General features: G+C 49.6%; 2 protein-coding genes across 3 annotated transcripts in view; both read left to right on the plus strand.

The window, feature by feature from the left end:
• The window catches only part of nhej1 (nonhomologous end-joining factor 1), a 9,850-nt gene extending 5,324 nt beyond the window's left edge, over positions 1 to 4,526 (plus strand). For both annotated transcript variants that reach the window (XM_076152504.1, XM_076152505.1), the window contains exons 6-8: positions 2,382 to 2,553; positions 2,648 to 2,733; positions 2,822 to 4,526. In XM_076152504.1, the coding sequence (XP_076008619.1) occupies positions 2,382 to 2,553; positions 2,648 to 2,733; positions 2,822 to 2,899 (336 nt within the window). In that variant the 3' untranslated portion in view covers positions 2,900 to 4,526. The remainder of the gene's footprint in view (positions 1 to 2,381; positions 2,554 to 2,647; positions 2,734 to 2,821) is intronic.
• An 896-nt stretch (positions 4,527 to 5,422) lies between these two features.
• ihhb (Indian hedgehog signaling molecule b) lies at positions 5,423 to 12,744 on the plus strand. Its single transcript, XM_076152503.1, has 3 exons — positions 5,423 to 5,722; positions 9,158 to 9,419; positions 11,173 to 12,744. The coding sequence occupies exons 1-3, from the start codon at positions 5,423 to 5,425 to the stop codon at positions 11,859 to 11,861; spliced, it is 1,251 nt and encodes a 416-aa protein (XP_076008618.1). The 3' UTR covers positions 11,862 to 12,744.
• The last annotated feature ends 285 nt before the right edge of the window (positions 12,745 to 13,029 follow it).

Consider the following 13,029-nt stretch of genomic DNA (forward strand, 5'->3'; position numbering starts at 1 on the left):
AAATGTTCGGATCACAACAGCTTCCCTTTGGACCTAAATTTGGAGTGTATGTGTGTGATTGAGTGTGTGACCTGGCATGGGGAGTGTCTGCATGTCCACACAGTGCAGGCAGTGACGCATGCTTTTGGTTTGAAAGCAGAGTGTGTGTGTGTGTGTATCTGTGTGTGTGTGTGTGTGTCAGAGTGAGTGTGTGTGAGTGTCAGAGTGAGTGTGTGTGTGTGTGTGTGTGTGTTTGGTGTGCTTGGTTCCACAGTGTCACACTCATCCACGATAAGTTGAATCATTTTGAAAGGAGCCCGTCTCTCTCTTCCTCTTCACTCTTTCTTTCCTCCTCTTCCTCCTCCTCCTCCTCAGCTGCAGTAAATCATTGACAGCCGCTCTCATAAACAGCAGCAGAGGTTCTTTATCTCACATACCTGAGGAATTCAGGGCCTGGGTGGCGAGTAGGCAGAGCCGAACGGAGCTCCTATGAACCCTGGCCCGGTCACTGTGGACCATCAGGTCTCTCTGAGTCCTGGACCCACGGCTCCTAGTATACTCCAAGTATTGTTCTGAGGTTCAGATGGAATGAGGGAAGGTGGAATGAAGTCATTGATGTGTTTAAGGGCTTGTGACCTCTAATGCTGCTACGAGGAGGAGAGTGATGAAGAGAAGGAGAGTGCTGAGGAGGAGAATGGTGAAGATGGAGTTGCACTGAGACCCAACACAGATGAGTAAAGCATGCATGGGTCTCCCTCATCCCTGCCATGCTCTCCTCCTCCTCCTCCTCCTCTTCCTCCTCCTCCTCCGGTTGCACACAGTTTCCACAGGGTTGTCCCCGGGTCGGGCCGGGTCGGGTCGGGTCTGGCCTGTAATTAGACCCTCCTGCCGCCCTGCTGCTGCTGTGCTGCGACCAGGAGGATGCTGGGAAGTGACGGTGAGGCCCTGTGGGCTCAGACCAGAGAGACGCCCTCTAGTGGTGACAGGACGGGACAGGGAACAGAACCAGACTGAGCCTCAGGATGGGTTAAGAACCTTTTTGCTGAAGATTCATCATCAGCCCCTGAAGAAGAACCATCGTTCTGTGATTTCTCCTCGGTCTCTCTCTCTCTGTATCCTGACATGTGGTTGCTTCACTTTGACCTTTGACCTTCTCCTTCAGATGTTGAGACGATGTGGTTCTATTTTCCTCTAACTCGCCTTTTCTCTCTGTGTGTGTGTGTGTGTGTGTGTGTGTGTGTGTGTGTGTGTGTGTGTAGGCACATTGGCTCCTCTGTGCCTAAAGGAGAACTAAGGCTCACGACAGCAGACATTTATTTTTACGATATTTAAACAAACAAATAACAAAAATAAATCAATGCAGAAACCTCCGAAACCTGACCAAAGTGTGTTTAGGGACCCCTCTCCCCGACAGCCAGCCAGAGACCACCAATTCCTCCCGGTCAATATTTGAGGAGCTAATTTGGAGAGTTTGTCCTCTATTGGTGGAAAAGAGAGAGAGTGTGTGTTTGTGTGTGTGGACGTGCGCTAGCATAATGTGCCGCAGGTTTACATGCCGCTTATCTGTCAGAGCTGCGGCTGAGTGTGTGTGTGTATGTGTGTGTGTGTGTCCAGCTTCCTGTCTCGTTGTGTCTCCGCCTGTGGTCAGACTTATCGCGGGCGCTCGCCTCTTCATCACGCCCTTCATCACGCCCCGGCCGTGTGACGCCCAGCAGGGGCCATAAAACAAACACGCCCCCGGCCACCGCACAGCAGCGCCTCACTCACATTACTCTGTTTCCATTTTCACACTTTGGTTTCCTTTTTCTTTATTTATTCTAATTCCTCTCAGGTTACTTCCTTTACTTTAAGTGTTTATCCTGTAATCAGAGCTGTAAATAGAGTTTTACCAAGAAAACCAGGAAAATAATAATGATAGTAATAATAATGATAGTAATAATAATAACACTAAGAACAGAGCTTAAGTTACACAGGAACTCAATAAATACAGGATTGTTTCCATATTTGTTCTGATTACAGCCTGAAGTCATTTCAGTGACATTTGGCAGAAAGCTGAGGGGATAAACTGCTAAATGTTTGGTGTGGATAGCGCCACCATGTGGCATAAACCAAACTCTTCACCTCTGGCTCCTGAAGGCCTTGTTTTTATCAGAAGATGTGAGTGAATGGAGTCCAGAGGAACTTGTCTTTCCTTCTTCTGATTCCTCCCTTTGGCTGTGATGAGTCCAGATGAGTCCACTTAGTACTAGAGGAAGAAAAGACAGAAGTTCTAAATATTCCTGGTGCACATAGAACACAGGAGGAGCTTCAATCACTGCATCTTAGACCTTCCGTCTTATACACCTTCTTCACTCTGGAATGTCCCAGCAGCTCAACCTTCTCTCTGTCTCTCTGTGTCTCAGACTCTTCCTCAAGTCTGCTCTGGAACTCAAGATGGTCTGGGCTTTGATGAGGACCTCCACCAGCTCTACACGTCTGTCGTCTCACACACATGTAAGAGGAAACTCTCTGAAACACAAACTGAGGAAGAGGAGCAGACCGTCGCCCCAGAAGCTGAGCTCACTCCCACTTTAGGTCAGTCTGAACAGCTGATCTGTCTGACATCTAACGTCTGTTTCTAGTTGTTCTGCTTTCCACAGAATTGAAAGTGTCCATGTATGTTCACCAGGTGATGAAGGAGCAGGTGAGCAGAGCCAACAGGTCCAGCAGGATGCAGCTGGGGCTAAGATTGACCACAGACCTGCAGGACAACAGGTATGACAGGAGGAGGAAGACTTTCGGCTGGATTCTGTCTTGTGTTATGGTGTTTCAGTCAAGCTGCTCTCCTGTTTCTCCTCTGCAGTCTCGTCCCATCGTGGATCCCACAGAGCGATCGTCCTCCAAACGGAAGAAGAAGAAGGTCATCGGCCTGTTCAGATGAAGCAGCAGCCCTCAATATGGATGAAGATGTTTTAGTTAGTGAGTTAGTTTGAATCATGTTAGAGGAAGGAACTTAAGTTAAAAAAGTTTCAATAAGTTTGTATTTTACTCATTTTGTGGCGTGAGGAATCTGGTACCTACCTGAAGGTTCTGGCCTTTTCACTCTGGCTTTCACAGCCTCTTTACCGGAGTCATTGGTCAAAGATCTGGTCCCTTCTGGTCCCTTTAGGTCCGCTCTGGTCCATTCTGGTTGCACTCTGGTGGTGGTGATTGTCCCTCTTTGTTTGCGGGCGCAGACAGAGAGGACAGCGGTCGATGGAGCCTTCTGTCCTCTCTGAGCTCAGTGAGATGTTGACTCAAGGTGTTGCAGAATCTGGGGAATGCGATTGAAGTCTTAGTTGAAAAGTCCTTGTTTGCCTGCGCGGCTCCGACTGATCTGAAGAGTTTCTGTCTCTGAGAAAAAAACAAATGTAACTTGATTTTTGTTTTGATTGATAAGTTCTGAGCCTTCCTGAGACAGGAGGAAGCATGCGGGGCTGTGACGCGTGTGTGTATATATAGTGTGTATATGTGTTTTGTAGACGTATGTGGAGGTTTGTTAGGCCCCCTGGATGTCCTGGGCCAGTTTGGCACCCGGTGATGGAGGGTATGACATCAGAGGGCTCAGTGTGGCAGTCTAGCAGCTGGGTGTTAGGTGTCCTGTCTCCCTCACTGAAATCCGATCGTTCACCGACATAATTCCCTGATCTTCTCACCCGGCCGCTCCATTATCCCCCGACACAGAGCCGGAGCTGCAGCCGGGCCCGTGACAGGATCTCCGGCCTCCAGAGGAATCGTCCCTACAGGCTGGACCCAGCAGCCACTGTGGCTCAGTCCAGGTTCATTCTGACATCCGGCGTTGTATTTTTAGCCTGCAGGGATTTTAATGTTTACAGAGTCAAACATGTTTACATCTACAGTCACAGTCCTCAGAGGATGAACCACAACAGCACTGAGGACTTCATCACCACTGATTTTGTGTTTTCAGATCAAATTGAAGTCAGACTTAGTTTGATCTTAAAGTGACACTCTGACACTTTGACATCATGTCTTCATCTCCAGTGTGTGTGTGTAGTATCAGCCTGTGTATGGAACCTCACACAGCCCTGCTTCAACCACACATAGATAAGATTATTGCTAATATGAATTATTATTATATTGTATCTGATGAGGGTAAATGTGATCACATTATCTCACTAACATGCACCTGCTTCAAACCCACAAAGCTCCAGACTGAACCTCAACCATGACGATGGCCTTCAACCAAACTCATCCTCATCATCAAACTCCTCCCTGTAGATTCTCTCATGGTTGAACAGGTTCTTCCTCTTTAACCAGGTTTCCCCCCTTTCGAGTGATTCTGCCCCAAACAGATCCTAACAGCTGCTGTCAGAGCAGAACCAGGCAGGGAGGGGGACTTGAAGGAGGCATGTGGGGACTTTACCCTGATGTGGAGTGTATTGATCCTGACAGAGAGACGAGGGACTGTGAGGGGATTTATGATTCCATGCTGGGACTGATGAGTTCAAAAAGGAAACCAATGAGAAAATGTTTACTGATCAGGAAATCACAAGATGTCTCCCAAACAATATGTTTTAAAATGTGAGACGATCAATGTTTTTAAACAAAGTGTTACATGATGATGGTGGATAAATAAAGTGAACACATGTAGAATAGATCATAAGTTTAATAAATGATTAGTGATGATATTTCTTTAACGTCTTGAGCTGAGCTTACCAAGAAATATGCTCAGTGTGTGTGTGCGTGTGTGTGTGTGTGTGTTTTGGCGAAGCTCCAGCAGTGGCGGATCGTTTGACGGTCAACCTGCAAAGCGGACGCCGGGCCCGTGCCACCCCTTGGGAAGGAGGAGGAGGAGGAGGAGAGGGCTGCAGGGCGCGGTCTCCTCCTCCTCCTCCTCCTCCTCATCTGTAGTGTGTTGTAGGATCTCTCCCGTTTCCATTCCTGCCAACAGCGCTGCGCCACAGGGACGCATTGAGCTCAACCTCCAGAGGCACAAACCGCTGCGGGGACACCCTGACCTGACCGCCGGGCCCGAGCGGCGCGGCCTGCCTACGCACTGCGCCTGCCTGTCTGCCTGCCTGCCTGCCTGCCTGCCTGCCTGCCTGCCTGCCTGCCTGCCTGTCTGTCTGTCTTTCTGTCTTCCTGTCTGTCTGCAGCCGTTTCTCACAGCTCAGGCAGAGAGACAGCTTTGAACCTGCCTGCCAAGATCAACTCCCTCCGTCTATTTAAGCCCCCTGCCTCCGCATGGACTCGGGGTAGGAGAGGGTGACGGGACAGGTTGACGTTTCCAAAGCTGCGGCGCACTGCATGGCCACTTTTACGCGCCGGGAATGGCGACAGTTAGGGACTCGGGAATGAGTCCTTTCCTCTTGCCGTCACAGTGAAGTCCCCAGCGGGAGGCCCAGACACCAGGAGAGACCCAGCGGTGACGCTTTGGCCGCCCGCCGGGGCCGGGGCGGGGGGAATGCTGCTCCCCACACTGGTGACGTGCCTCGCCGGGTGCGCCTTTCTCCTCTCGCCGGGCAGTGAGGGCTGCGGTCCGGGTAGAGGCTATGGCAAGAGGCGGTCGCCCAGGAAGTTGGCACCGCTCGCTTACAAGCAGTTCAGCCCGAATGTGGCGGAGAAGACGCTGGGTGCCAGCGGGAGATACGAGGGGAAGTTAACCCGCAGCTCGGAGCGCTTCAGGGAGCTCACACCCAACTACAACCCGGACATCATCTTCAAGGATGAGGAGAACACAGGTGCAGACCGCATGATGACACAGGTAACCTCCGCCGCTGCCCGAGTACCGTTGAGCCTGGTTCTTCCTGCTTGTACCTTCCCCTGGTGGCCTCGTGCACTTTGCCCCGTCTTTGCGCGTGTGGACGCTGTTATCTTACTGTTGACTCAGGGTTTGTCACCGGAAAAAAGGTCCAATAAATGTCTTTAAATAGTTCTGTTCATTGTTTTATAGACGAGAATCAGAGGAGGATTAGATGATGGTGAAAGTGTGTGTGTGTGTGTGTGTGTGTGTGTGTGTGTGTCTCCAGAGGATGATGTGGTTGGTTGAGAACTGTAAAGGTTTGGTGAAATACTTTGATTCAGTGATTTATCAGTGTGTCAGTGTGTCCTTCAGCAGCCTCCTGTAAGTGTGTATGCAGTGTGTGTAAGTGTGTATACAGGGTCACTGTAAATACTGTAAGTATGCAGGGTCACTTTAGTGTGTGTTTGTGTGTGTGTGTGTGCAGCAGTAGTAGTCTCCTGCTCCTGAACAGTCGCCCTCTGGCCTGTCAGACATCTTTATGACAGCGGCCCTGATGTGGCTCCGGTGGAATTTATTTGGCTCCCAATTTCCCCCAGAATCCCGTATTTATATCTGCTGCTGGTGACCGCGGGCTTCCTCTGCGCGCGTCATACACACACCCACGTGGGGGGACGAAAGTGCGCGCTCCCGCTCCCGGCTGTCACCTCGGCGACGCGCAGTGCAGGAAACTTCAAACTTCCTGCTGCTTCAGTTTGATGACCAATGTGATTGATTATCGGCATGTATCGATTGGACTCTGTGTGATCAGGAGAGAAACAGCAGATCCTTCATCTTGTAGGGGATGAAAGTCTTCAAGCGGGCATTTCTTACACCCACCACCCCTCCTCTCCCCGACCTGCTGCACACAATTTATGGGCTCCAGCCGCAGAGACACAACCTGCTGTTTGTCTTTGACTCTGTCGTGTTACTTTTTTGTTTGTTTTCGCAGCGCACATGTGAGCAGAAATAGCTCCCGAAGCCTTAATTACACACACACGCACACACAAACGCATACACATACACACACACACCTTTCTGCGCGCTTCCTTCACTCCAGCCATTGGTGTGTGTAGAAAATGCAAATAGGTGAAATAACTTCATCCAACTTCTTCTTCTGAAATCAGCGAGGTTCCTCTGAATGTTCCTGCTGTCATGTGAGAACCTGAAGAAGAAGCCTCTCTCTCTCTCTCTCTCTCTCTCTCTCTCTCTCTCTCTCTCTCCCCCCCCCCCCCCCCCCCCCCCCCCCCCCCCCCCCTCTCTTCTGCAGCAGCAGAGGTGCGGGCACAGGCGCATGTTGTCAGCCCCGTGCGTCCAAATGTTTGTGCAGCCAGCGGTTTGGTGCTAAAACCGCTCCTACAGAAACCCCCGTCGATCTGTATACCTTGAAAGGAAAACCAACAAAATCCATCGTCTGATTTATGGAGTCCAGCTCGTTGCCGGGACCGCAGAGTGAAAAATAAGACGTTAAAATCCACAGGAACACCGTGAAAAGGCATCTATGGCCACTTGGAGCCAGGAGCTATTCTTATCTCAGGCCAACATGGAAAGAGACATTTATAGGCTTTAATTTCCACTCTAATAGACTGAGATTCATGAGATCCTGCCTGCATCACTGAGAAACGCTTTCAAGCTGCAGCAGAAGGCTTAGGAACTCAAATCCTTCACCTAACACTAAAAATAACTTGAAAATGACCGATTGCAATTGAAGGTCCTACATTTAAAAAGTCCTCAAAATGATAATTAAATATATGTGCAAATAGTGTTTCCTTAGGGCCATTGAAGTAGGAGAGGAAGGCTAGAAGGATGGATGATTAAGGGGACTTCCTGGTCCCTTAAATAAAGACGGTGACCCAGATTGTCCTCTAAGTGGCGCTGCAGCACCAAAGGTAGTGAGACGTCCATTATAGCCGTGAAACGTTAAAATGCAATGCAACTGTTAATCAAAGTGACATCAAGCATCAGAGCGGCCTGCACATACGATGTCACAGTCCTTCATCATCATCATCATCACTTTTTTTAATTGCCGTAGGTCGGATGCATTATTTTGTTGAACGTCGGCCACAAATCCTAGCGGAAAATCTGGGAAGTGCACACCGCCTCCATTCATACAGCTGCTGGTCTGTGCGCCTGTGGTAACGGCTGCACCTCTGAGCAAACATGAGGCCACGCATCGAGCGCACACGTCAGCTCGGTCTCATCCGACCCCCCGCTGGGACTACAGACAAGCACATTTCCCCAAATGTCATCAATCTGGACGAGGCCGGGATGTGTCGGTCCCCACGGTGAAGGACGGATCAATGGGAGGCACAGGGAGCTTTTATTTGGATTTATTTGAGGTAGTGGAGGTGAGCGGGGAACCTCAGGGCGCTTCAATAGGCCCTCTCACCTTCTGTTTGCTCACCCTCACCAGACCCCGGATTTAGAGGGGACGCTGTGAACCTCTTGTTCATGGAGCGCTCCTCCATTCACCCCTCCGCCATCCTTAACATAGCCTCCCAGCTGCCCTCACTCACCGCAGAGAGCAAACACCAGGGCGACCCGGGGATTGCAGAGGTGCATTGTGGGACGGCTGAAGCCACAAAAAAGTGGGGAGAGGGGTGACGGGGTTTGGCTGAGCGGTTGGGCGCCCCCGTCCTGATCAATCCTCAAACGCTCCACACACTGAATACTGCAGGTCTGTTTGCTGCGTCCATCAGAGTCCTCAGCCGCTCTGGAACCTCTACATTAGAATCAGAGCTCAAATGGAAGCACTTAAATATTACAGACCGACTTGCTTCCTTCCATGGTGGGCTCATAACATATCAATTAACATTGGAAGCTATTGAATTCCCAAAAAATAATAACCATTGCCCATGAAAAGTCACAGGTTAAAGTTTTTTTATTATACATTCTTTGACCTGCTGTACAAAAAGCAGCAACACAGAGAGTCTGGATTCATCTGACGGATCTGATTTGTTCCAGTTTAATTGAAAGAGATAAGTGAGTGAGTTTGTTAGTTTGAGCTCTGAGCTGCTGCTGTTATCCAGAGCGACTCACCTCCAGGCAGCAGCAGGCTCAAGTTCTTAGATCATCAAAATTTCAAACAAACAGCCGTAAAGAGTGCAAAGGTCAAGGCTGCGGCGCTGTGACGGGGCGCTGAGCGGACGGTGAAGGCGTGGAGCTCTGGTATCAGGGCTGAACTCAGCTCTGCACCGCCTGACGCCATAAGAAGGTTCACATAAGATCCCTCTGCTCGCATGGACCAGACTTGACTCTTAACGTCAACAGCTGAGCGTGAACCTTACAGGGTTTCGTCATAGCAACCGTTGTGTACAGGGCAACTCTCTAGGTTGTGGTCTTTAAGTCGGGACAAAACAATGATTATTAGGTGTAAGTTGTTGTAATAGATTTGTCTTTCTTTCGTCTCTTGTACTTCAGCGCTGCAAAGACAAGCTGAACTCTCTGGCCATCTCTGTGATGAACCTGTGGCCCGGGGTCCGGCTGCGGGTCACCGAGGGCTGGGACGAGGATGGCCACCATTCGGAGGAGTCTCTGCACTACGAGGGCCGGGCGGTGGACATCACCACGTCGGACCGCGACAGGAACAAGTACGCAATGCTGGCTCGGCTGGCGGTGGAGGCCGGCTTCGACTGGGTCTACTACGAGTCCAAGGCCCACATCCACTGCAGCGTCAAATCAGGTGAGAGGGCGGAGACGGGGAACAGCCAATCAGATTCCTTCCAACAATGATTTCGAAAATGAATTCCTGCTTTTTTGGAAGCTAACTAATTGAAGTTAAGGAGATGGAGTGCAGCATCTGGATGATTTGATTTCCATTAACTTCCACTAACACACCACCAAGGACAGCAGCGTTCCAGATCCAACAGGAAACAAACTTTACCATCTTCCTCCACTTGATTACCGTCTTCTTCTCTCTTAAAATTCTCCCCCCGCCCCCTGTTGGTGTGTTTGAGGTTGTAATTGTATAAATCGCACTTAGACTCAAGGCACCGGCTTCGATTGAAACCGTAATCTGGAATTTCTAACAATAACATACTTGCAGTGACCACCAGTCACCACAGGGCGTCGCCACATCTTGAGGGTTGTAACTTTAATAAACATGATCAAGAACATGCCTTCATGCTTTTCCACATGAAGTCCACGTGATGACTTTGGTAGGAAGCTCCGCCTCTTTGCCTCTAACTCTGTTAACTCTCTAACATCTCTGATTCTGTCCTCTGCTCATTAACTCTTTAATCTCTAACTCTCCTTGCTTGCGCCTGACGTGTGTGTACTCACACACTCTCCACTTCTTTGAGCCTCTTCTCATTTGCCACTCACCCCCCCCCCCCCCACCCCCCCTCCCCTCCCTGTGCGTCGCCTCACCTCGAGCAGAGTCCACGTTCTCACTCAGTGTGTTCATATCTGAGGATTTGCTGTTTGTGGCTTTGTCTCTGTCACAGTTTGACTTCTTTAGACTAACATAAGACCAAACAACTAATAACACAAGACGAGGTTCAGATTCTACTGTGAGAGATGTACATTTGGGGGAAATGTGCAGGTGGCATGAAATGCAACACCAATGTACGATCCACACACACACACACACACACACACCTGTGCTGAAAGTCACAGGTCCTTGTAAGAATCCAGACGCTCACATGCCAAACCCTCCATTTTACACTGAGTGGTAACTGAGAATTCCTTTTTTCTTTCCCTCTTTTTTTTCTGATTTTTCCTCCTTTTCTTCCTTTCTTTTCTCTCCCTCCCAGATCGGGTCGCGAGGGCCCAGTCCTTGACTTGATCAGACGGGCAACCAATCAAGTTGGTATTCTCTTCTTTTTTCCCTCTTGGTTCGGGTTGTTGTTACACACACACACACACACACACACGCACACACACGCACACGCTTGCACACAGGTGGCTGCTGGGCTGTAGTAAACCCGAGGAAGCATCCACTAGGGGGCAGCAGAACACCATCTAACAAAAACATCTCTTCATATTACAATTAAAGGTTCTTAGTCATTCGCCTGCAGAACCAATCAATGTGAAAACACACTGTGTGTGTGTGTGTGTGTGTGTGTGTGTGGGGGGGGGGTTATGGGTGTGTGTGTTTCTTTCCAGCCTCCTTGCTCGCCTCCTTCCTCCTTCAGATGACATCGCTCCATCCTTTGCTTTCTCCCTCTGTCCTCAATTCTCACTTTGTGCCTGAACGCAGCGTCACACACAAAATCTCACCTATACACACACACACACACACACACACACACACACACACACACATCCAGTTTGGCGTTGTTGTTCTGATGGTGAGAAAAGAAGAATTCCATATTTAGGCAAAGGGAGGTTTGTTGCATCCAATCAGCCTCTGAATGCTGGCGTCCGTATGTCAGAGTGTGTCTGAGGTTCTTCATCTTCTCCCTCCTCTCTGTTTCTTCTTCTCTGTTCCTCAGACCACTCGGTGGCAGCAAAGTCTGGTGGCTGTTTCCCTGGCGATGCCTTGCTCACTTTGGAAAACGGGCATCAGAAGCTAATGCGTGACCTGCACCCGGGCGACAGCGTCCTCGCTTCCTTGGGCGGCAGCAATGGCGGCGGCAGCGGCCTGGTCTACAGCCGAGTCCTGGCCTTCCTGGACCGTGACCCTCTGACCCACAAACTGTTTTACATCCTGAGGACGGAGGGCGGGGCCAGCCTGTCGCTCACCGCCGCCCACCTGCTGTTCGTATCCAGCGGGAACTGCTCAGAGGGGGCGGAGCCAGCCCGGCACGCCCTCAGAACTGTGTACGCCAGCGATGCCCGGGCGGGTCAGTGCGTGCTGGTGGCGGAAGGGGGTAGGGGACTGAAGGGGGCCCGGTTCTCTCGGCTGGTCCGGGTCACCGTGGCCATGAGCCGCGGCGCCTTCGCCCCGCTGACGGAGCACGGCACGCTGGTGGTGAACGGGGTGGTGGCGTCCTGCTACGCGGCGGTGGACCAGCACGCCCTCGCACATTGGGCCTTCGCGCCGCTGCGGTTGATACACCGGCTGACCGGCATCTGTGGTTGCCACGGCAATGGGCTCCACTGGTACTCACGACTCTTACAGCGGCTGGGGACGCTGCTGCTGGACTTCCACCCGCTGGGCTTGGCTGCAGCCGACAGGTGAGGAGGAGGAGGAGGAGACGGAAAAACAACAGGATCCAGTTTGTTGCTCTCATGTGATCATTGTTTATGCATCGCTGAGTTCTGATTGGATGATTCCATTGCAGTCTTTTTCTTTTCAAAGACACACAAAGTCTTGGGGCCACGGAATTATTTTTAAAGGAACATTGCAACTTTATTCTCAAATCAACTTTTTTGACTTTTTTTTGTAACAATTTCACTTTTTCCTTGAAATTTGAAATTATTCTTGATTCATTTTGAAATTTTCCTTTTCAAACATTTTGTAATTTTTCTGCTACATTTTATGACTTTTTCACAAATTTTCAGACTTTCAGACTTTTGAAGACTTTCAAAGGCTAATTTCATTTTCCCAACGGTGGCCGTTCCTGTGTGCGTGTGTGTGTGCGTGCGCGTGTGTGTGTGCGTGCGCGTGTGCGTGTGCATGTGTGCGTGCGTCAGAGTTCCAGAGTCAAAATGTTTGACTTTATGTTATCCGTCATTTTCAATCTGCAACTGGAATTTCATCACAAATTGTCAATCACAAAGGTGTGTAAATGATGATGACATGAGAGAAACATCTCAGCAGAGGGAACTGAGCCTCTCTCCTGGTGGATGGGATTAAGTTCCTGGGCATTGTGACATGGGGTACTACACAGGACCTGGATGAGTCCTCAGAGTCCTCAGAGACCTCAGAGAGTCCAGAACAACTGATCACTGAGACATTTTTCCATAAATCCTCAGTGAAGAAACTGAAGTGAAACAGAGCTTCTTCCTCTCACAGTGTGTGTGTAATATTACTGTTTAATCATCCACAGCTGATGATAGAGATGTTAGGATGGATGATAGATGGTGTGTATTTAAATGTCTTGAGCAGATGTGTTGTTTGTTTACAGAAATCTACAAATGTTGGGTGATTATATATCCAAAGATTTATTTTTGAAATTAAATTCTATAGAAATTATCCTGAGTAGCTTCATTTGTTCAGTGTGTGTGTGAGAAAGAGAGAAAACATATGGCACATTTACACACATAGATTGACATTTTGAGAATGCAAACTAAAAAAACAACAACAGGCTGAGCGTGAAGTAGTGTCCAAAAATGAAAAATGACTAAATGAATGTATGAAAGTGCTTTTTCCATAAACCCGTTGAGTTCACCCTACTAAGCAATAG

This window comes from Genypterus blacodes, unplaced genomic scaffold (assembly GCF_046128005.1).
Source record: "Genypterus blacodes isolate CSIRO-AG114 ecotype Tasmania unplaced genomic scaffold, CSIRO-AGI_Gbla_v1 ptg000056l_1, whole genome shotgun sequence".
NCBI lineage: Eukaryota > Metazoa > Chordata > Actinopteri > Ophidiiformes > Ophidiidae > Genypterus > Genypterus blacodes.